Source organism: Oncorhynchus kisutch, linkage group LG26 (genome assembly GCF_002021735.2).
Source record: "Oncorhynchus kisutch isolate 150728-3 linkage group LG26, Okis_V2, whole genome shotgun sequence".
NCBI lineage: Eukaryota > Metazoa > Chordata > Actinopteri > Salmoniformes > Salmonidae > Oncorhynchus > Oncorhynchus kisutch.
In genome coordinates, this window is record NC_034199.2 from 19,245,296 (window position 1) to 19,270,339 (window position 25,044).

At 43.6% G+C, this 25,044-nt stretch overlaps 1 protein-coding gene across 4 annotated transcripts in view; it reads right to left on the bottom strand.

The window, feature by feature from the left end:
- The window catches only part of LOC109871091 (lysine (K)-specific demethylase 6A), an 85,289-nt gene that overhangs the window by 13,261 nt on the left and 46,984 nt on the right, over nucleotides 1-25,044 (bottom strand). For all 4 annotated transcript variants that reach the window (XM_020461919.2, XM_020461921.2, XM_020461920.2 and 1 more), the window contains 11 exons: nucleotides 20,543-20,597; nucleotides 19,666-19,700; nucleotides 7,735-7,828; nucleotides 6,262-6,388; nucleotides 5,288-5,386; nucleotides 4,317-4,536; nucleotides 3,612-3,782; nucleotides 2,677-2,799; nucleotides 1,306-1,383; nucleotides 954-1,061; nucleotides 414-854 (listed from right to left, as the gene is read on the bottom strand). In XM_020461919.2, the coding sequence (XP_020317508.1) occupies nucleotides 414-854; nucleotides 954-1,061; nucleotides 1,306-1,383; nucleotides 2,677-2,799; nucleotides 3,612-3,782; nucleotides 4,317-4,536; nucleotides 5,288-5,386; nucleotides 6,262-6,388; nucleotides 7,735-7,828; nucleotides 19,666-19,700; nucleotides 20,543-20,597 (1,551 nt within the window). The remainder of the gene's footprint in view (nucleotides 1-413; nucleotides 855-953; nucleotides 1,062-1,305; nucleotides 1,384-2,676; nucleotides 2,800-3,611; nucleotides 3,783-4,316; nucleotides 4,537-5,287; nucleotides 5,387-6,261; nucleotides 6,389-7,734; nucleotides 7,829-19,665; nucleotides 19,701-20,542; nucleotides 20,598-25,044) is intronic.

Below are 25,044 nucleotides of genomic sequence, written 5' to 3' on the forward strand. Positions count from 1 at the left end.
GTGAGCAGTTTGACTAGGCTACTGATATTACCTATGGTTATTTGGCATGCAAAAAATGACTTGTAGATCAATGACTTAACAGTTATATGCTTAGTTTGAGACTGAAGAGGAGGCTGCATCAATTGTCACAAAAGATTAGATATTTTCAAAACAATTTAGTGAATCGGTAATTAGTAACATTTGAATAGATTTTCGACCGATGCATACTACATTTGGATCGGTTTGGTATCGGCGGACTGATGCGGTATTATCTTTAACATTTGAACTGAGGGCCAATGTGTTATGGTGAAATGTTACATTCTTACAAGATAGATACAAACAGTTGGCAAACAAGATAGAACAAGAGTGAAAGTGAGAGAGAGACAAAGAACTCGTCAGAATTAAAGAGAGACTGAAATAAAAAAGATATGTACCTGAGTGGAGTTGGTACGTTGCTGGCTCTTCCAGGCCTCCTCTACATTACTGGTACTATTACTGCTGTGACTGGCGTTGTTGCTGGTGGGGGTACTGGGGTTACTGGTACTAGTGGCATTGCAGTTGTGAGGTAGACAGTTCTGCTGTAGGTAAGGCACGTTTCCATTACTCCCGCCACCTCCCGGTAACATCCCTGCACCCGGTAGACCGGGAGTGCGATTATTGCCCACAGTTCCCCCCTCTGGATTGCCTAGCTGCCCAAGGGGACTTGAAGATAAAGGTGTGTTGGCCATTGGCTGAGCAGTACAGGGGGGACGGGCTGTGGTTTGACTGACGGGTGAAGTCCGGGAGAGGGGGTGAGGGGAGGGGAGGGAGTTTGGGGACAGCGAGGGGCCGTTGGGTAGGGTGGGCCGCAACTGTCCTGCTGCCTGCTGTCTCACCTAGCCAATTAAAGGGGTGATGGGAGAGAGACAACAGTTTGAATACTGTTTATAATAAAAATGTGTGGTGTTTGCTTATATGTGTGTGTGTGTCTGTACCTGATGTTGATGCTGCTGCATGAGGGAGAACTGTTTTTCCAGCTGGTCCAGAATCTGCATCTGTGGTGGTTTCAGACTGGCCCGGTTGGTCCGGAGCTGATCCAGGAGCTAGAAGAGAATGGAAAGGTACAGGCATTTAGAACCATTGATAACGATTTACATTCTGAAGTGTTTTGCTTATGGCTTTTTATGCTTACTATTCAGTACGCAAGTTGCTTTATACTGCAAAGTTGCTTTGGAGAAGGGCTGTAGAGTCTGTAAAATGACTCACATGTAACAAATACAGTTCAGGTCTGACTCATTTGATTAGAATCAGACACTGGTATGGTTTGATTGGAAGAGCAGAACCCACCTGTAATTTCTGTGGTGTTAGGTACCAGCTGGGGATCTGGTGTTGTACCGGGTGGTTTGTCCACAGGTCCACAGCACTCTGTGGGATCAGAGAGAGATACTTGGCAATAAAGCTTGTAACAATTTAGGCATAATTCCTATTTGCATTCATAAAGCTGGTATAGGGTCAGTTGGTGTGACAGAGATTTGGTTCTGGGTTCTGACATTAGGCTAGGTTAAGGACCAATGTTACCTCTAAACTGCGCGCAGCTGCCCCAGGACTGCCGCGCAGAAGAAATATCAGCCCGCGCAGAGAAGCACAAGATTGAACTTGACCTAACTTTCTAGTTTTCCCCCTTAGTTAACACCATCAACGTTTCCCTTTACTGTGAAAATTCTGATCGAATCAACACAATGTTAGCCACGTTCAATGCAACATACCGAAGCAAAACAAACTATGCAAGAGATTTTCTTGTAGCCAGAGCGCATTGGAGTACAATTATATTGCATCGACTCAGGCCCATATACAGACCGGTGCGCCATAACCAAACAGAGCTGCAGAATCCCTATATGCAAATAGACCATTGCCACATATGGATCTGTGCCATTTACTTTGAACTGGACTGTGTTTACAGCATGAGTGGTCATGAATAAATGTGCTTGTTTCGAGATCAAAGCAATTGCTGCATGTAGCTAGGTGTGTACATTTGTTCATATTCTTTGCTAATAAGCAAGTTATTAGCCCAGATATAGCTAATTTCTAGACAGCACTGGGGGAGTGGTTGCTTGCTACAAGAGCATAAAACATGTGCATTTCTAGCCATCTTTGAAAAGCAAGTCAGGTAAAGAGCTTTTTTACTGTAAGGGGCAGTGTTGTATTTTGGGGCAGGCTTGAATAAGTTAAGTAGCCAAAAGGCAGAGGGTAGCATCATTTGTCAGATTATCTAATAATAGTATGGGAATAATAATGTATTTTATTTTGAAAAGTGGTTTCTTCAACAACATTTTCAGTCACCGCCTTGTCTGAATGACAAGTGGATAAACAGGTTAATGTCTATCCCTACATGTTTTTCCCCCAAAAGTCTCCCCACATATTGGCTGCTACTGTAGACTGAATGATAGAACGGCTATTTCCATGTTAATATGTTATGGGATGCATTTTCTCCATAGTTTTTTAATGGTAGGCCAGTGATAGGCCTACATTATGATCAAATAGCCACAGTGGCCTTCACTGTTATAACTATAACTTAAAGCGGGTACAGCCTCAGTGTTCACAGTAAACGTGCCAGAAGTTGCACAGAATTTTCAATGTTCAAGTTTGCGCTCAGCAGACCTGAAATTTGCTCAGTGGCAAAAACTGTTTGAGGGAACATTGTTAAGGACTGAACCATACCTTAGCCGGGCTCGCGGTGCGTTTTCTCTTGGCGGGGCTGGCCTGACCGTCAGTGTGGCTGGGATGGGGGGAGACGTGCATTTGGCCCTGGCCTCCCTCACCACTCTGGTGGGACTTAGACGCCTGGGGGAGAGGCAGGAGAGGAGGGTTATGGGGGCGAGAGGGAGGAGGATTATTGGGAGAGGCAGGAAAGGAGGGGGAGGATGGTTCTGTTATTATGTGTAGAGGGTTTGGACTAAGAACAGATACCAAAACCCTGACGACAACCTTATTGATACGTCTAATCAGATATCTCAGAGCCAACAGTGTGTGTGACAGTCTTGTCTTTTTTTCTTGGCAGGAGGAATGAGATGAATTTGATATGGAACGTAAGGAACTTAAATATTTGGGTTACCACCGTTTGCCATCAAACCTTTGGTGCCAAGGTAGTTTAAATGTCAAACGGTCATCCAAGAAAAACAAGACATGGCAGGCAAGTTGAGTATTCATCAGATATCATTCAGAGTCACTAACATATAACAATTCCATATCAGAAGTTTCCATTCATTCTGTGCATGTCATATCAAACAGAGTTGATGGGTGAGTGAGAGTAGTATTGACTGATGACTTGTTCTGTTGTATTAGGAACCACACAGAGAATTTCATCTACTAAATCTACTATATGTGAGGTTAGTGTTAGTGAGGGCGATTCTCGTCTCAACTCCTTCGCTTTTTCTGCACTGATGCAAACGCTTCTAGACAGATGAATGCAAATATTGCCTGTGGGCATCCACTGTTTTTCACCTATCCTGAGTTTTCCAATCAGTGCCAATGAGAGGAGAGGAAAGGAGAAGACTATTGAGATGCACCAGGACAGGACAGGTTAGGCAGTAGTAGTAGTAGTAGTAGTAGTAAGGGTTTGTTAGCTGGGTGTTATCGGTCTCTAGTGGTCTCACCTGCTGCTGCTGTGTCTGTGACCCTGGGCTGCCTGCTGCAGTGTTCAGGCCCCCCTGTCTGGAGGTGAGCTCAGCGGGGATGGGCAGGCTCCACGCCTCCTCAATACTAGGAAGCATTTTAGTACCCTTCCCCCCCGCAAGACTACCTGGCTGAGGGTTACACAACTGAGCCTATAGGAGGAGGAAATGGCGTAAAGACACATTTCAGTACTGGTTTACGGTATGGTAGGACAATCCAGTGGCACTACGTACTGAGCACTTTGTGGAGTATAGTACTTTAATACTTTCTACTAAGGCAATCACTTATAGTATAGGTACTTGTACAAGAAATACGGCCTCTTCAGAGATGATATAAAGTCAAATGAAAAGAATCACTCAAAGAATGGTCAATGCCATGAGATTGTCTTTACGATTACTGATGAGAATGTGTAGTATCGCATCAATATGAATCAGTGTTCATATATCAATGAGTCAAACCAAAAATCACAGAATTACGTCACAGTTCGTAAAATAAACAATAAATAATTGTACAAAATAGAGCTCTTAAAACACTTGCATGATACACCACAACACAACAAAGCACAAAACAACCCAACACACACCACAACATTTAACAGAAAAGGGCCAGCTGAAATCTTTGGTTACTGGTTGGTTGGTGTGCATGTGTGTACATCTCTGCATGTGTATCCCTCCCTCCCTGCCTACCTGCAGCAGCTTAATGCGGTGTGTGAGGGCGGCGGTGTTAGTGCAGGACTTGCTGCGGGTGGCGTTGATGTAACACTTGATGGCGTCGTGCGGCTGCCCGCAGGATTCATAGAGCGTGCCCAGGTCCATCCAGGCGGCTGCGTGGCTGTGGTCCAGCTGCACTGCACAAATGTAGGCCTGCAGTGCATCCATAGGCTGGTTCTGCTGCTGGTACAGCACACTAGGGGAGAGAGGGAGGGAGAGAGAGAAAGTGAGAAAGAATGAGTGACCGGGGAGAGGGGGGCAGGGTTTTTAGTGTACCCTCTCCCTCGGGTGGCCACACCCAAAGTCTATCCATACTTCAATTCCTAAGGACCTCTAACTCCCTCTCTGCCTCTCCTGTTGCAGTGTGGAGCTGCAGGGTCCCCTAGGGTCCAAACCAGCCCCTTAGAGGGCCCCTGAGCTGCAGTGTCCCTTGAGACGGTACAGCACCAAGACTGTAGATATAGGCTAATACTGCTGTTACAATCCTATTGCTATGGCCAACACCCACATCCTCTCCAGTGTTTCCCCGATATGCATTTAGCATGATGGTAAAAAGTTTCAGTGTAAACTTCAACGATTAAAACCTTGACAGACAGGAAGAATCTAAAATTCCATAAATGGCATGGCATGGGGCCCCCAGTGATTTATTTATACTGCTTGAAATCACTCAGATAACATAAGAACACGGCATAAGCCATGGGAAAATGTGTAGAATTTTAGGAAACTAGCTTTAAAACTGCAAAATTGGGTCTCTGCATCCAAGAGGGCTTCTAAAACTGTGCCATTGGCCATGCCCACAGCCGGCAAGCCCCCTCCCCAACTTTGCCACCGCTGCTGAAAAAACAACCTGTGAAACACTACACTCCATCAGATTATCCTTCATGACTTCTCCAAGGGTCCTACAGCCAGACAGTTGAGTACACGCTGGCTGCAGTGTCAGGTCTTACCCTATGGAGCACCAGGTGTCAGCGCTGGCCTCAGACTTGTCAATGGACTGTCTGTAGGAGATGAAGGCATCCTGGACTTTCCCAATACTGGAGTAGCACCTGGAGAGAAACACACAACATGCTTGGTTACTTATCAACATGAGCATGAATACAAAGATACAGTTAGCGACATCATGGCAGAGACATTTCTACGTTGTCCGCTTGATTTTCACTGGGTAACACAGCCACAAAGTCAGATGCCGCTCCAGTGGGAGAAATCAATATGGCAGGTAAGTAATACTGTGAAACCCTATCATTCCACAACTGCTGCATATATTATGGACATTTTCAGAAATTCCAATGAAAATAAAATAGATACAATTTCCACATGTAGCACCCTCCACATGTATTGGTTTGGTTAAGCAGTGTTGAAGAGAACCTCCCCCGACAGTTTTTTGTATTCTCGTCAAGACCAGTATGTAGGGGATCTAGGCATTTCTTCCACACATGCTACTTTAGGTTAGCACTAGCCCAACCATGTCAACTGTACCCTAATGATCCATAATCAAATGGATCAAATAAGTCTAAGTCATAATACAATTGTGTGGATTAGCAGAAAGGCAAACTGAAATAAAAAATAAATACAATTAGAGCTATTCATCTGTAGGTTTCTGTGTAACAAAAATGAGCTTCCCAGTGAGAAGTGAGAAAACTGATCAATAATCACTAATCACTAATCAGTGTGATCAGAAAAGTAGACAACGAAGCTCTGAAACAGCTACTGTCTAGGCCTGTAGAATGTAGAGAAACAGGTGAGACTGGGGCTGAACCCAGTAGGAGAGAACAGACAAGACTGGTGAGCTTTTCTGCCTTATGGGCAGAGTACTACTCAATACACTGCTGTTGAACCTTACACACCTACTGGAGAGTAACTAGAGCCAGTAGAAATTCACTATGAAAGAAAATGTCAACAAAAGAAAAGGAAAGCCTCTTACCTGCCGAGGAAGTACCAGGACTGTCCAGAATTGGGGTCTGCTTCTAGCGACTTCTGCAGACACTGGATGGCATAGCTGTCCTTGGAGCCTTTGTCCCCTAACAGCTCCACTGTGTGATGCATCCAGCCTGGAGGAGACCAGACCAGGGGAGTTAGGAGGGTGGAGGATCCAACAACTGCCACCACTAGTCTGGGTGCAGGGCTAGCCTTCTGCTAGCTGGTCAACAGCACCACTAGCTAGCAGCACCCTACACTTCACTGTCTGCAATAGTAACTCTCACCACCACTGATCCAGCAGGTCTTTCTGCTAGTCTATTACCAAGGCTAGCTAGATCGGATAACAATGGTACAGCTGGAGTGACTAATATTACACTAATATTCACTATACACTGGTATAGTACTACACTGTCAGGCTCAGAGATACTGCTCTGTCTGTCTGGTGTGTAAAAGCTCCAGTCTCATAAACGGACCAAATGGCTTGTCTGTCTAGAGCTTTCTAAAGAAGAGGGAGGGAGAGAGCAGAAAGTGGGAGGGAGGGAGGGAGAGAGAGAGAGAGGGAGATTCCTCCTCCATACACACACCAGCCATGTCTTCAAAGGTCTAAACAAGTCCCCAGGGGCTCCCTCCCCTCTCCACACACACACACACACACACTTCCCTAAGGACGGGCATACACACAGACATACACACACTTCCCACTCGCTCCCCTCAACACCTGTGGCGAGCCTTGCTGGGAGGTCACCATGACAACCCTGGCAGAGCCGCCGTCAGTGCAGAAAGAGAGAATGGCCATCAGGGCAGAAAGAGAGAATGGCTTTACGACCGAGGGAACATTCTTAACCAGGGAGGATGGCAAGAAAAAAGACAAGAGCTGTGTGTTTGGAGAGGACGACATTGGAGAGGTGTGTGTCTGTGGTTGTGTGTAGCATGGGGGTTGGGGTACACAAACTAACACCTCCATAATGAGCTGTTGCATCGGACACTGGAGGATTGGGAGAGACTTGGGAAAACAGGGAAGGGAGCAGAGAAGAAGTGGAGATCTGGGAAAACTGTCCAGCTGGGAATACCGTGCACAACATATCCCAGAACACAATGCATGATGCAACCCTGTGTTATCAACCTTATACACCTGGTTCATATTAGTACCATCAACAACAAATACAAAGTACTATATCTTTAGCAATGCATTGTACACGGTATTTAACCTAGGTTATTTTGAAGGGGCACAAATGTGGTCAGTAACTGACAACTAAATATATAAAACACACCACCTATATAAAATGTAAAAGACAGCACTTTTCATATCAAAACCTTCCAAAAACAAACTAGGATACGTTTTTCAACATATTCAACAAAATCCAAAGGAAATGATAGGTTGTTAAGAAAATGACATGATGGGAACAAGTAATGCATTTTTTTTCAACAAATGACAGTCTGACAAAGCACTATATACGAGAGAGACTGAAGGACTTACCCAGTTGTTGCAGTGTAGTAGCCTTCACCTGTGCAGGAAGATTCTCTGTCTGTAGTAAACTCTCATATGCTTCTTTTGCTGCTCTGAATTTCTTCTGCAGAATGACAAGGAGAGAGAGAGAGAGACAGAGAGAGACAGAGAGAAGGGTTGATTTAGCCAGAAAGAAGGGTCAGTATGTTTTATGGTCTCACTGGTCGGACACAAAGAAGTCTGGACACCTCCTCAGACCAATCCAACAATGTGAGGCCTTTCAGACTGACCACACACACACACACACGACAGGGGGAGGGTCAGTCTGGGACAGGACAGGCCAGACTTAACACGTCGGACAGGTTTTAAGTGGTGTGTGTGTGTATGCGTTAATCATCCCACCTTCAGTTTTTATCTGGGGAAACCTGAGAAGCCACACTGGACAAAGATGTGTTTATTTTTCTAACTGACCTCGAGTCTGATCTAGTTGTGTGTGTGTGTGTAGTCTGGAGGTCTCTGTTCTTATCTTCTTTTACGCCATCACTAGAGCGACCTGCCTCCATGTCTGCAGCCTCGAAAGCCCTCGACACACACACACACGCACAGCAGTCTGGCCCTGGGCTCTTCCTGTCTGGCCACCATAAAACCCATGTCAGGGTAAACAAAGTTACTATAGGGCAATACACCCAGCACCAGGTTCTAATCCACCAACCATTACCAACTCAACATGAGAGATACTGTGTACCCTTTAAGGATGAAACAGTTACCGGTTTCACAATAAACCACGGTAAATTTCCAGACGATTAGTATTACAGTTACAAATTGTAATTATCATTAAAACCGTGTTTGGTTACCACGGGTTTGAAAAGCGCACAGTAAATACTGTCCAGCATCAACCAAAGTCAGCAAGTCTGACGCAGGCGCAGCATGCAACATGGGTTTTGTTTCGTGTGAAAACATGGCGGAAGGCAGTGACATCGGCTCGGGAGATTTTTCAGCCTTCTAAGAGGATCAAATCTGAAGTGTGGTCGTATTTTGGGTTTTACAAGAGTGCTGAGGGAAACATAATCGAAGATGGTCACCCTGTCTGCAGAACATGCAAAAAAAAATATTGCTGCAAAGGGGGCAAAACTTCAAATCTCTTGACTCATCTTCGTGATCACCACCCACTACTTTATAGCGAATCGAAGGTAAGTTAACTTTTATCTCAATGCATGTGTGAACTTTGAAATGGCAGAAAATGTCATGGTTTGTCTGTCTAACTTGCTAATAGCATGACCATAATGTAAACTGAAGCTTTCAGTGTTACCTACTCTTGTAAAAACACTACAGGTTGTTCTGCTGCTGTATGTGTCGTGTGTCTGCAGACTCTATTCACCCATTGCACACGATAACACGTTATGTAGTTCAGTCACCCAAACAACATATTTTGTTCATTTAAAATCCATCAGACGTCGACTTGGTTGTAAAAGTGTTCCAACAGGAGAAACACTATAGACTCCTCCTCCTATACAAGACTCATGTATTTATGTTGATTGTTGGGATCATTGCAAATACTATCACTGTCTTCTTAAAGACTCATTTGTATTTATGTAAATTGTGCATGGGGTCATTGCATGTACTCAAATGCAGCACAGAATAATAATAATAATAATAATAATAATAATAATACATGTGCTATTCCCTTGTTTACAGAGTGGGTGTGCAGCAGGCAAACCCAGTGACGCTACTGGTCCCTCCTCATCTACAGTTGCGACAGACACTCCAGCAAGTATTTAAAAAGGCAGGCTGCTTAGGCACCCACATCAAAAAAATGCTCAAGACCTCAGTGCAGCCCTTTCATATTACATTGCAAAGGACATGATGCCATTTCAAATTGTTGAGAGAGCTGGCTTTCTGAGGCTGATGAAGATTGCCGTGCCTCACTACAATGTGAATGCTGCTAATTTTCCATGTTTTTTTTATTTGACTTGCTTTACTTAAACTATGTGAAATTCAAATTCAAAATATATTTTTTTAGCCTCATCTATTCTGTGGCTGCATGAAATAAAAAACATAACGTTAATCCAGCAATTTACGTTTGTTTACTTAATTTTTGTTCCCCGATGAAACGGTAACATCCATTACTGTAGGTAGTTAGTGTTGTCACGATACCAGAATTTTGACTTCGATACCAGGTTTAGTATCACAATACTCTATCATGATACGTGATACCAAAATGATACCATGGAAAAAAATAAGGCATATTAGCCAGTCACACAATGGCACTTGATCCAGACAGATTTTTTAAATATATATATATATATTTTTTTACATCCAACATTTTTCAGGTGCTGCTATGTATGCGTTAATGAATCAATTATACAATCTAATTACATTATTTGAATAGTAAATCTCTATTGATTAACTGGGTAAATCAAGATGTAGCCTTATCCACAATACAGTTGAATGCATATTCAATAGGAGTGTGTACATGCATTTAGTTATTGAGCTTGTTTTGGCTGATTTCATGGGGCTACATACGACAAACAATCAGTTTCCCTTCCATTTGGGACTTATTTTGTACTGTTCAATAACATTTGCAAAGAAGTAGCTTATTTAAAAATTAATTTTCCAAGTGAAAGTCTTTTAAGGGAGTTTACGAGCACACTCGTTCGGCTAGGCGCCAGACAAACTGAAGCATGCTGATGCCTTAAGTGGATCAGGCATAGTGTGGCTATAATAAGGGGTCGGCTCACTGGCGGACCGGACATCCCCACAGCCCCCCCAAGGGGTGGGGGGTACAAGCTCTGGAGGCTCATGCGCCTGTCACCAATGTATATTTTAAAATGTAGTAAATCATTTTGACAGTAACACTGTAAAAGTAATTTTATTCATAAACATCTTTAATTTCCATATGTACTAGAAAGCTAAGTGTTTGCTTCAGGAATGTGATAAAAACTGCCCCAGGCCTTGAAAAATAAATAACTAAACTGATAGAAATTATAAGGGGAATATCAGCGAACAAATGCTATGGTCAAGGTTACGTCGGCGCCAGTGCAATGAGTGGAGCTTACTCAGGTTTTCAAAAGCTCATATCAGACCTAGAGCCTAATGCTTCTTATGTAGTTCTTTATGAGTTTAAGTTTAGAAAACAATCACTCCACAGAAGCGATAGTTTCAGGGATGGAAAGAAACAGCTTGATTGCCATAGCAACAACAAGGAAACTGGGCAGAAGCGAGGAGTACTTCAAATACAGCAGTACTGCAACATCTGTAATTAAGCCTCATTCTCCTTAATTGCTGGCCTCAACACATTAAGAAAATAGATTAACTGTATAGGAAGCTCTGGGGACAGGTCGTCTTGATACTGGACAACCAATAAGATGCAGATGCAAACAGATTATCATATTTAGCGGACAGTTCTGGTTTGCTTGAACCTAAAAGCGATTTGGGATTTTTGTTCATACTGGTGAATCGGCGTTTGAGTTGTGTGGTTGCAATATCAACAGTCCATTATCTCTGGTGTATCTTGGCATGCATCATTCAAGACAAAGTTTAAAATGTGTGCAGCGCAATGGACGTATAATGCACAATGTCTCAGGAAAGACTGTCTGGGTTGGCAATACTCAGTATAATAAACAGTCGGGCCTGCAAACCTGGACCTACAGGCTGTGGTGAAAACATTTGCACACAAAAAAAGAGGACTTCAGGAGACCCGGGGAGTCTGGAGTTAAATCAAATTAAACTTTTTTCCCTCATTGTTAGGCTATTTGATGTGTAATGTTTATAAAAAGTCTAAATTTGGGTGGTATCGAGATTTTCATATCGTCATACCTTCTCTCATCCCTGGATTTATGGTATTACAGGTTTAGTACTCGGGGCGCCAGAAAACGAAGAAAAAAATCCCAATTGGGTGTCTATTACCAGAATGCTAACCATATTAGCAAAAGTAATCGCGTATTTCCATGGAGGCTGCTAGCTAAATATGCTAACGAGCGCAAACGTAAATTTAAAATAGCAAAGAAAGGCAATTCAGCTCACATATATAGGTAGGACTACTGAATGTCATTTTTGGTGAGTTTGGATGTTTTACAAGCAAATATGAATGAGAGACATTGTGCAAATGAACAAAGTTTTGATGCATGCTTGTCTGAAGGAAGAACTGTGTACAGGCTGTGTCTGTGTGGAGTCTGGAAGAGAATGGGGGGGAAGGAGCAGACTGGCCAAGAACAGAGAGGAGACAAAAGGATAGCAGTGGCAGCTGTGAACAGAGAACTCATCCAAAGCGCGTTGACTTCTCAAACACGGCAGAAAGGTAATACAATATGATGCTGCGTCACCTTATGAATTAATCCATTTTGATAACGCAACCCCTAAGTTTAACCTGCTAGTTAACGCAGAAGTCTGCGTTTTTTACACAGGAAAAAAATGATAACGCATATGATACCGCTTTGTAAACGCAGATCTAAAATGCTTCTGACAGTGTTCTGGCTGAAGTGTAGCTACTTTTCTACAGTACTTATCTAGGTGTAGCCAGCCTTAAAGATTAACTTTAAGCAAAACATTAGGAAATGTAGCTGGCTACATTCTTTCTATGATAGAAATAAGAAATATGATGGTCATGCATTGTTTTCGCAAAAAAGAACTTGCTCCCAAAAAAAGATTCCAGGTCGCACAGTTAAATATTTAGGAACATATGCAGGGAAAATGTAAAGCCCTGTATGAGTAAAAAACTATAGTGAACCAGCAATCGTAATGTTTTAATTCGTTTTCTTACCGATGCACGATCGGTATTCTAACATTTGAAAACGTTTTCCTATGAATTTTAAGATGTGTTTAGGCCAGAGTTGCAAAGCTTGGTGACCCTGGTGATATTTCAGATGTTTTTATGGGTGACCTGGTTGGTCATTGAAGTATCCAGCTGCACCCCGATAATTCCTGGCCTAAATGGATGTGGACATTGTGACCACGCTCCAGTCTAGATACATTTTTCCTTGTTGTTATTATTATGAAACATGAGCACCATCTGATGCAGCTTCATATGAAATGTAATCTCCTTGGTGTCCGCATCATATAAATTACAGCAGAGGAGATGTAGCATGTACACAGCCATCCCTGTTTGTTTTTATCACATATGTACACAGGTGAAGTCAGAAGTTGGCTGATTTATTTTGATTTTCCCATGATTTCAAGCAAAGAGGCACTGAGTTTGAAGGTAGACCTTGAAATACATCCACAGGTACACCTCCAATGGACTCAAATGATGTTAATTAGCCTATCATTTTCTGGAATTTTCCAAGCTGTTTCAAGTCAACTTAGTGTATGTAAACGTCTGACCCACTGGAATTGTGATACAGTGAATTATAAGTGAAATAATCTGTCTGTAAACAATTGTTGGAAGAATTACAAGTGTCCTGTGCAAAGTAGATGCCCTAACCGACTTGCCAAAACTATAATTTGATATTAATAAATTTGTGGAGTGAAAAACGCGTCTTAATGACTCCAACCTAAGTGTATGTAAACTTCCGACTTCAACTGTAACATGGGCAAAGCTTCATCTGTCTGTGCCATCGGTCGCTGGAGGTATTGATCCTCTGGGTTGAGAATTGTTTTTCAATCAGAGGTGTTGAAAGGGTACTAGAGATGAAACGGTATGAAAATTTCACATCACAATTATAGTGACCAAAATCAGCACGGTTATCAGTATTATCGCGGTATTGTTAAAATGTGCTGGAGATTTTCAAAAAGTACTGATACACACACAGTCGGTCGACCGATTAATCGGAATGGCCGATTAATTAGGGCCGATTTCAAGTTTTCATAATCGGAAATCGGTACTTTTTGGTGCCTATTTTTTTTTACCCTTACTTAACTAGGCAAGTCAGTTAAGAACACATTCTTATTTTCAATGACGGCCTAGGAACGGTGGGTTAACTGCTAAGTTCAGGGGCAGAATGACAGATTTTTACCTTGTCAGCTCTGGGATTCAATCTTGCAACCTTACGGTTAACTAGTCCAACGCTCTAACCACCTGCCTCATTGCACTACATGAGTAGCCTGCCTGTTACGCAAATGCAGTAGAAGCCAAGGTAAGTCGCTAGCAAGCATTAAACTTATCTTATAAAAAACAATCATAATCACTAGTTATAACACATGGTTGATGACATTACTCGTTTATCTAGCGTGTCCTGCGTTGCATATAATCGATTCAACACTGGGGGATGATTTAACAAAAGCGCATTTGCGAAAAAAGCACAATCGTTGGACGACTGAACCTAACCATAAACACCAATGCCTTTCTTAAAATCAATACACAGAAGTATATATTTTTAAGCCTGCATATTTAGCTAAAAGAAATCCAGGATAGCAGGCAATATTAACCAGGTGAAATTGTGTCATTTCTCTTGCGTTTCATTGCACGCAGAGTCAGGGTATATGCAACAGTTTGGGCAGCCTGGCTCATTGCGAACTAATTTGGCAGAATTGTACGTAATTATGACATAACATTGAAGGTTGTGCAATGTAACAAGAATATTTAGACTTAGGGATAAAATACGGAACGGTTCCATATATCACTGAAATAATAAATGTTTTGTTTTCGAAATGATAGTTTCCGGATTCGGCCATATTAATGACCAAAGGCTCGTATTTCTGTGTGTTATTATGTTATAACTAAGTCTATGATTTGATAGAGCAGTCTGACTGAGCGATGGTAGGCAGAAGCAGGCTCGTAAGCATTCATTCAAACAGCACTTTCGTGCGTTTTACCAGCAACTCTTCGCAAGCACAGCGCTGTTTATGACTTCAAGCCTATTAGCCTAATGGCTGGTGTAACCGATGTGAAATGGCTAGCTAGTTAGCTGGGTGTGCGCTAATAGCGTTTCAAACGTCACTCGCTCTGGGACTTGGAGTAGTTATTCCCCTTGCAAGGGCCGCGGCTTTTGTGGAGCGATAGGTAACGCTGCTTCGAGTGTGGCTGTTGTCAATGTGTTCCTGGTTAGAGCCCAGGTAGGGGCGAGGAGAGGGACGGAAGCTATACTGTTACACTGGCAATACTATATAGTGCCTATAAGAACATCCAATAGTCAAAAGGTATATGAGATACAAATGGTATAGAGAGAAATAGTCCTATAAATACTATATTAACTACAACCTAAAACCTCTTACCTTGGAATATTGAAGTCTCATGTTAAAAGGAACCACCAACTTTCATATGTTCTCATGTTCTGAGCAAGGAAGTTAAACGTTAGCTTTCTTACATGGCACATATTGCACCTTTACTTCTCCAACACTTTGCTTTTGTATTATTTAAACCATATTTATTTGAGGCTAAATTGATTTTTATTGATGTATTATATTAAGTTAAAATAAGTGTTCATTCAGTATTGTTGTAATTGTCATTATTACAAATAAATAAATAGTCCGATTAATCGGTATCGGCTTTTTTGGTCCGCCAATAAATCGGTATCGGCGTTGAAAAATCATAATCGGTTAACCTCTACCACACACTGAAATAATTTCACCAGGTTTTATACTGAAAACCAACAAACAAATAAAATGAGTAGCACTATGCACTTTTTGTGTGCATAAACATTAAAATAATAACATTAAAGATGGCACCATGTGGCCATGAGAGGTAGAAGTGTCCCTAGTGCAGGTTTAAATGAACACAACCGTAACAAGAAATTTGTTGAGTGGTTGAAAAACGAGTTTTAATGACTCCAACCTAAGTGTATGTAAACTTCCGACTTCAACTGTAGGTAGACGATGTAATGACGCCACGAAAAATACAGCGCTACACAGAACAAAAGCAGAAAAATACTAAGCACACACTTCCAACAACTAAACAAGTTAAAGTCGAGCAGTCATTTGAAAGAGTAAGAACATTTCAGCAAGACAACTAAAAGGCAAAATCCATTAACCTTTTCATGTGTGGGTTCCAAACCTCTCGAACGCATTTTTATTTTCTATGAACAGTTTGAATTGAGGTGTGTTCCGCCTCATTCATTCACATAAAAGTTGTCCTTTCTACATTCGCGCACAATACATTTTTTAGACATTTCTGACCCGGACAAAATTCCCCAAGCACTTTCCAATTGTTTGTGCAGATCAAGTCTGCAGACATTTGAGCATCTCTCATCAGAACAGGATCTGCACACGTGTTCACATTTTCCGTCTGTTGCCCGCATCAGTCATTGTGGTTTTCATTACCAATAACTTTGGAAATGTGTGTTTCTATCAAAATAAGTGCCTTATTACGTTATAATAGTTTCTGGATGTCGTGTTATGCCGTTTCTACCACAGCTCACTATGTATGGAGCATAATATATTTGTGTATATTCCTTATGACCGCGGACACGCGAGGTAACGTTACTCATTTCATAACCTTTATGGTGTTATATTAAATCGTGCTTATGTAGCTAGCTACATTCTTCTATTAGCTCTGGAAAACAATGCTAATTGCATCAGAGAAGTATTAGCTTGTGTTGTATTTTGAAGCTACCCTGGACTTATGACTCCCAAGTTGCGCAGCGGTCTAAGGCACAGCATCTCAGTGCTAGAGGCGTCACTACAGACACCCTGGTTCAAATCCAGGCTGTGTTTCTATGAAAGTAAGTGCATTATTATGTTAATAGTTTCTGTATGTGATTTGCATGTGAACTGTATGTCCAATTACAAAAAAAAACCTTGTTCAGTAATCATCTCACATGTTAGTTGGCAGTGAAATACATTCATCTGATTTCCATCGATCAGATGGAAAAATATCTTCTTATACCACTTGGTCGTTTTCCGAGTGCATTCCACAAAGCTGTTTATCATGTCCGCCTTATCCACTGCCCACATTTTGAGGTTATAGTCAAGCATGCAGTCTAGTTTGATTTCTCTCTCTCCCGTCAGGTGGTCCACCTTCCCTGTGGCCGACATGATTGCTGTATAGACAGTGGAGAGGACAAAGACGTCTCGTTTGTCATGCCACTTTACTGCCAGCTGTTGACCGTTCTCCTGGAACTCCACCTCCCCTCTCTGCATCTTCTTGCATCCAAATGCCGGCATCCTTTCCTGTTCGACCTGACTGTGCCACAGGCCCCTGTGCTGTTGGAGAGCAGATGCTGGAAGAGTGTGGGACTGCTGTAACAATTGTCCACATACAAAGTGTGTCCCTTGCTGAGATGAGGAGCCAGCATGGTCATCACCACGGACCCGGACACCCCAGGCCCCTAATAATGTTGGATGTCAGTGGTGGACCCTGTGTAAACTATAATGTCCTGGACAAATCCTGTCTTCATGTCGCACATGACAAAGAACATGTCCCCAAACCTGTGCCTTTTGGAGGGAATATATTGACAGAACGCCAGCCGACCCTTCCATAACATCAGGGACTCATCAATGCATAGGTCCTTGTATGGCACAAAGACTCGACCAAATGCTGATGTCAAGCTGGTAAGAACATTTCTTATTTTGTATAAATGGGGTCATTTAGGATGACAGGAGCATTGTTGACAAAATACAGGCTTCACAGCAGAACTAGGAAGCGGTCTTGGGGAAAGAGGGTGGCAAAGTATTATCCAGTATTCTCTTAAGGAGTTCTACTTTACTATCTCCATGAGGATGGTCACCAGGAAGGTATACATTTTACTAATTGTGCTTGTCAGCCATTTAGCGAGTTTCCCACACACGCCTGGCTCTCTCTTCTCTTGTAGCTCCAAGGCATAGCGATTGGTCTCCTCTACTATCTCTCCCACCAGCTCCACTGTCAGAAACAACTTGAAGCGCTCTGCCTCAGATGGAAATGGCAAGGGGCGTTGCACTCCAGACTGGGACTCAAAGCAAACAGCAGGGCCAGGAGGGGTGAAATGGCTGGCAGCCTTCCAGCTACCACAGAACTCCTGTACTTCATCCACTGTCGGTCTGCCTCCACCACCACCAGCATCTTCAAAGGGATCTGGGACTTCATCCGTGGACAAGGAGTCCTCAGATTCACGGTTCTCAATGGCTACAAGGTTGGGAGGCAGCTCCTCACTGTCAGAATCTGATTCCTGACTTTCATACCCATTGTCATTAAAAAATTCTCCAGAATTTCCGCATTTGTGAGTTGTCTCCTTTTGAAAAGACATTGCTGATGCTGCAGCTTATCTCACTAGCCTCATACATACAGTGGGGCAAAAAAGTATTTAGTCAGCCACCAATTGTGCAAGTTCTCCCACTTAAAAAGATGAGGCCTGTAATTTTCATCATAGGTACACTTCAACTATGACAGACAAAATGAGGGGGAAACAAATCCAGAAAATCACATAGGATTTTTTATGAATTTATTTGCAAATTATGATGGAAAATAAGTATTTGGTCAATAACAAAAGTTTCTCCATACTTTGTCATTGCCAACAAAGGGTATAACAGAGGTCAAACGTTTTCTGTAAGTCTTCACACGGTTTTCACACACTGTTGCTCGTATTTTGGCCCATTCCTCCATGCAGATCTCCTCTAGAGCAGTGATGTTTTGGGGCTGTTGCTGGGCAACACGGACTTTCAACTCCCTCCAAAGATTTTCTATGGGGTTGAGATCTGGAGACTGGTTAGGCCACTCCAGGACCTTGAAATGCTTCTTACGAAGCCACTCCTTCGTAGCCCGGGCGGTGTGTTTGGGATCATTGTCATGCTGAAAGACCCAGCCACGTTTCATCTTCAATGCCCTTGCTGATGGAAGGAGGTTTTCACTCAAAATCTCACGATACATGGCCCCATTCATTCCTTCCTTTACACGGATCAGTCATCCTGGTCCCTTTGCAGAAAAAGTTTCCACCCCCATGCTTCACAGTAGGTATGGTGTTCTTTGGATGCAACTTAGCATTCTTTGTCCTCCAAACACGACGAGTTGAGTTTTTACCAAAAAGTTATATTTTGGTTTCATCTGACCATATGACATTCTCCCAATCTTCTTCTGGATCATCCAAATGCTCTCTAGCAAACTTCAGACGGGCCTGGACATGTACTGGCTTAAGCAGGGGGACACGTCTGGCACTGCAGGATTTGAGTCCCTGGCGGCGTAGTGTGTTACTGATGGTAGGCTTTGTTACCTGCTCTCTGCAGGTCATTCACTAGGTCCCCCCGTGTGGTTCTGCAATTTTTGCTCACCGTTCTTGTGATCATTTTGACCCCACGGGGTGAGGTCTTGCGTGGAGCCCCAGATCGAGGGAGATTATCAGTGGTCTTGTATGTCTTCTATTTCCTAATAATTGCTCCCACAGTTGATTTCTTCAAACCAAGCTGCTTACCTATTGCAGATTCACTCTTCCCAGCCTGGTGTAGGTCTACAAATTTAAACCAATTTACATGGCACAGATTGCACTTTTACTTTCTTCTCCAACACTGTGTTTTTGCATTATTTAAACCAATTGAACATGTTTCATTATTTATTTGAGACTAAATTGATTTTATTAAGTTAAAATAAGTGTTCATTGTTCATTCAGTATTGTTGTAATTGTCATTATTAAAATTATATATATTAATCGTAATTGGCTTTTTTTGGTCCTCCAATCAGTATCGACATGGAAAAATCAGAGTCGGTCGACCTCTACAGCACAGCAAGTAAGTGAAATAAATAGGTTTAGATTATTTTTACTGGTAATGGGGACATACGTAAATGCCAACAAAATTACTTTTTTGGTCCGTGTGTGTGTGAACTATTTAACTGTACTAGAATGCTTAAAAGGCGCAACATTTTAAAATATCGGTATAGTTTTTTTGGGCAAGGGAAATATTGGGTATTTGTATCGGCCAAAAAAGTAATATCGGTGCATCCCTAATAGAAATATATAGATTTATAATTACTAAGGAGAAAGAAGCCATTCATTTTATGGGGCATACTCAACCGACCCACCACCAATATGTAGCACTTGAGGTAAAAACCTGGCTGCTACAGCAGTGCAGCCTTTACTACCAGCACTAGAGAAGAGGAGGGAATAAGGATGGATTTCTTACCTGAATCTCATATAAATGAGCGATGTGGAACTGAACTGTGAATAGAAAAAGAGAGAGCGAGAGATATAAACTGATACACAGGACAGGAGAATAATCACTTACATAGGGTGCTCTCTCACATTTTCCCTAGTGATGCAACCAAAACAGAAGCTACAGCAACAACTGGTAGAAATTCATGATTGAAGAAAAACATGTTTTTACAGAGAGCTATAGCAAATTAATCCATGTACTGTTTTCTGTATCCCTGTGGGGAAAAGATGGGTGCAGACCAAAGTAGTCTGCATGGTGTGTGGTTACAGATGGGAGAGGGGGAGGTTAGGTCCCCTGTGTGTGTGTGGTGTGTGTGTGTGTGTGTGTGTGTGTGTGTGTGTGTGTGTGTGTGTGTGTGTGTGTGTGTGTGTGTGTGTGTGTGTGTGTGTGTGTGTGTGTGTGAAACATGTAAGTGTGTGTCAGAGTCTCAGCTCTGCCGAGGTACTTTATGCCGATCCCCCCCTAATGCTGTCTCCTAGGCAACCCAGTCTTAGGCAGGCATTCGGAGTGTGTGTGAGTGCGTGCGCGTGTCTCCTTGACAACCCCCGGCTCAGGCAAACGGGCTGTGGGGAAATGGCATGACAACTGGGAGGAAATAATCAAATTATAAAAATATCCAGCCGGCATTCTGTGGCCTTTCCTTTATGTGGTTAATACTGAGAAATGGTCAACTTGACAATGTCATATTTAATAATCCAGCAACACATCAGCTCGCCTACCTAACTCAACATGCTGGGAGAGAACAGGAGAGAGAGGTAATGAATTGGGGTTTCAGTGATGGTACCAAACAGGAGAGGAATGCTGTTTGTGCATGCAGAGAGAGAAATGGGGGTGTAATGTTACTTACTTTCAGCTTTGGACAAAGTGCAGGGGTTGGAGTCAATCAAAGCCAGTTGAAAATGCTGCAGAGAGAGAGAGAGACAGAGAGAGTGACAGAGAGAGTGACATAGACAAGAGAGAGAAAAACAGAGAGAGAGAGACAGAGACAGAGAGACAGACAGAGAGAGAGACAGAGAGAGAGAGAGAGAGAGAGAGAGAGAGAGAGAGAGAGAGAGAGAGACACAGAGACACAGAGAGAGAGAGAGAGACACACAGAGAGAGACACAGAGAGACACACAGAGAGAGACACAGAGAGAGAGAGAGAGTCATGGTTGGAGGGTTTCCATGCAACTTTGTTCCTATATGACAAAGGTTCAGCATTTTACACGAAAGACACACACGTCTGGTTCCTCCAGGCTGACAAACGTCTGCTTAAAAAGTATAACGTGAAACTGATCCAATGGATGGTCTAACGGGGCAACAGACAGAGTGCATACACAAAGACAGGGTTGCCAATGGCAGTGGTTGTCAAACCTCTCCATGGGGACCCCCAGACATTTCACAATTTTGTTGAAGCCCTGAACTAATCAGCTTCACCTAGTCAAGGGCTTGATGATTAGTTGTGCTATAAAAATAAAAATAAAATCAGGTGTGCTATAGCTGTGGAATAGTTCAAATACATAGAACGGCTGAGGGTCCCACAAGGAGAGGTTTGAGAACCCCTGGCCTATGGGACTAGCCTCCAGGATCCTGCTGCAACGTCTCCTCAACTCTCTGTGGATGATATCATTTTCCCAACTCCCCCTAGTCTAGCGTTTGTAAATCTGAATGAGACTGGATAGGTGTAATCAATATTGCGATAGCCTCACCTAACCTTCCAGAGGGCTCCTCGACATATAATTTTTACCTATCCAGTCTCTTCAGATGTGCACCCACCAGGTGAAGGGGAGGCTAGTCACTCAGACAGACACACCAGCAGCAGACATAGCAGAGCAGCAGCCTTTCACTGCAGCAGAAAGCAGCCCTTTAAACACACACCACACATACCTCAACGACCCCATTACACTGCAGCAACATGACAGAGAAGGGGAGAGAAACAGGGAAGGGGAGGGGGATAACAGAGGCGACCTGCAGAATGTCCTCATCCTCCTCCAATCCTTCATCTCACCACATCATATGTCCATTCATCTTATCCAAGCAGACATTCCTTCTGTTCATCCTTAGAAGGACAGACTTAATCCTCCCTCTACCCACACTAGTAACTCTCTGTCTGTCACAGATGACAGAACTCAGGAGCAGCCTGGACACTAATGCTCACGCTTGGCGGATGGGAGTTTAGCCTGGATGCTACTGCAAATGTTAACTTGTGGCTAACCGTTAACCCCACCCAGGGTTCACAGAGAGATTAACCCAGAACACAGAGCCAGGTGGTAGGTCATGGCCACCAAGCTTTCCAGTAGGGAAGCCAAGTCTACACTCATTGCTTTGGGACAGGATGGAGATCTGAATCACTTTGATCCTCATCCTGCACTGTCGGGTGACACCTCAGCAACAAACGGCCCAATCCCAACTAATAATCCCTGCTAGTCAGCCAAGCAGAAAGCCATCTGCAGCAGACAGTCTAGTCAACCAGTCAGTCAGTCCAGCCAGCTGGTTAAGAGCAGTAGCTCCCCCTCCTGTACTTGGGGCAGGCAGCAGGCCCCAGTCTCAACATGTAGTCTATACTGGTTTCAGTTGCTTGTTCTGGTGGCTGCAGCTCTTAGAGCAATTTGCTAACCCTGATGTCCTTGCCGTGTCTGAATCCTGGCTCAGGAAGGCCACCAAAAATTCAGAGATTTCCATACCCAACTATAACATTTTCCATCAAGATAGAACTGCCAAAGGGGGAGAAGTTGCAGTCTACTGCAGCGATAGCCTGCAAAGTAATGTCATACTTTCCAGGTCCATACCCAAACAGTTCGAACTACTAATAAAAAAAAATACTCTCTCCAGAAATAAGCTACAGACCCCCCTCAGCTCCCAGCTGTGCCCTGGCCACCATTTGTGAATTGATCGCCCCCCATCTAGCTTCAGAGTTTGTTCTGTTAGGTGACCTAAACTGGGATATGCTTAACACCCCGGCAGTCCTACAATCTAAGATAGATGCCCTCAAGCTCACACAAATCATCAAGGAACCCACCAGGTACAACCCTAAATCTGTAAACAAGGGCACCCTCATAGACGTCATCCTGACCAACTGGCCCTCCAAATACACCTCCGCTGTCTTCAACCAGGATCTCAGTGATCACTGCCTCATTGCCTGTATCCGCTACGGATCCGCAGTCAAACGACCACCCCTCATCACTGTCAAACGCTCCCTAAAACATTTCTGTGAGCAGGCCTTTCTAATCGACCTGGCCCGGGTATCCTGGAAGGATATTGACCTCATCCCGTCAGTTGGATGCCTGGTCATTCTTTAAAAGTAACTTCCTCACCATTTTAGATAAGCATGCTCCGTTCAAAAAATGCAGAACTAAGAACAGATATAGCCCTTGGTTCACTCCAGACCTGACTGCCCTCGACCAGCACAAAAACATCCTGTGGCGGGCTGCAATAGCATCGAATAGTCCCCGCGATATGTAACTGTTCAGGGAAGTCAGGAACCAATACACGCAGTCAGTCAGGAAAGCAAAGGCCAGCTTCTTCAGGCAGAAATTTGCATCCTGTAGCTCTAACTCCAAAAGGTTCTGGGACACTGTAAAGTCCATGGAGAACAAGAGCACCTCCTCCCAGCTGCCCACTGCACTGAGGCTAGGTAACACGGTCACCACCAATAAATCCATGATTATCGAAAACTTCAACGGCTGGCCATGCCTTCCTCTTGGCTACTCCAACCTCGGCCAACAGCCCCCCCCCCCCCCCCCCCCCCCCGCAGCTACTCGCCCCTGCCTCTCCAGGTTCTCCTTTACCCAAATCCAGATAGCAGATGTTCTGAAAGAGCTGCAAAGCCTGGACCCGTACAAATCAGCTGGGCTTGACAATCTGGACCCTCTATTTCTGAAACTATCCGCCGCCATTGTCGCAACCCCTATTATCAACCTGTTCAACCTCTCTTTCATATCATCTGAGATCCCCAAGGATTGGAAAGCTGCCGCAGTCATCCCCCTCTTCAAAGGGGGTGACACTCTAGACCCAAACTGTTACAGACCTATATCCATCCTGCCCTACCTTTCTAAAGGCTTCGAAAGCCAAGTTAACAAACAGGTCACTGACCATCTCGAATCCCACCGTACCTTCTCCGCTGTGCAATCTGGTTTCCAAGCCGGTCACGGGTGCACCTCAGCCACGCTCAAGGTACTAAACGATATCATAACCGCCATCTATAAAAGACAGTACTGTGCAGCCGTCTTCATCGACCTTGCCAAGGCTTTCGACTCTGTCAATCACCATATTCTTATCGGCAGACTCAGTAGCATCGTTTTTTTTGATGACTGCCTTGCCTGGTTTACCAACTACTGTGCAGACAGAGTTCAGTGTGTCAAATCGGAGGGCATGCTGTCCGGTCCTCTGGCAGTCTCTATGGGGGTGCCACAGGGTTCAATTCTCGGGCCGACTCTTTTCTCTGTATATATTAATGATGTTGCTCTTGCTGCGGGCGATTCCCTGATCCACCTCTACGCAGACGACACCATTCTGTATACTTCCGGCCCGTCCTTGGACACTGTGCTATCTAACCTCCAAACAAGTTTCAATGCCATACAACACTCCTTCCGTGGCCTCAAACTGCTCTTAAATGCTAGTAAAAACCAAATGCATGCTTTTCAACCGTTCGCTGCCTGCACCCGCACGCCCGACTAGCATCACAACCCTGGATGGTTCCGACCTAGAATATGTGGACATCTATAAGTACATAGGTGTCTGGCTAAACTGTAAACTCTCCTTCCAGACTCATATCAAACATCTCCAATCTAAAATCAAATCTAGAGTAGGCTTTCTATTCCGCAACAAAGCCTCCTTCACTCACGCCGCCAAACTTACCCTAGTAAAACTGACTATCCTACCGATCCTCGACTTCGGCGATGTCATCTACAAAATAGATTCCAATACTCTACTCAGCAAACTGGATGCAGTTTATCACAGTGCCATCCGTTTTGTTACTAAAGCACCTTGTACCACCCACCACTGCGACCTGTATGCTCTAGTCGGCTGGCCCTCGCTACATATTCGTCGCCAGACCCACTGGCTCCAGGTCATCTACAAGTCCATGCTAGGTAAAGCTCTGCCTTATCTCAGTTCACTGGTCACGATGGCAACACCCACTTGTTAATTATTTACTCCATGTGTAACTCTGTTGTCTGTTCACACTGCTATGCTTTATCTTGGCCAGGTCGCAGTTGCAAATGAGAACTTGTTCTCAACTAGTCTACCTGGTTAAATAAAAGGTGAAATAAATAAATAAAAATTAGGAAGCATGTGAAGGAAGACATGATCTGGACCTCAAGCCATCAGCCCTGGTCTTGGGAGAGCTACAGGCTTTTGTTCCAGCCCAGC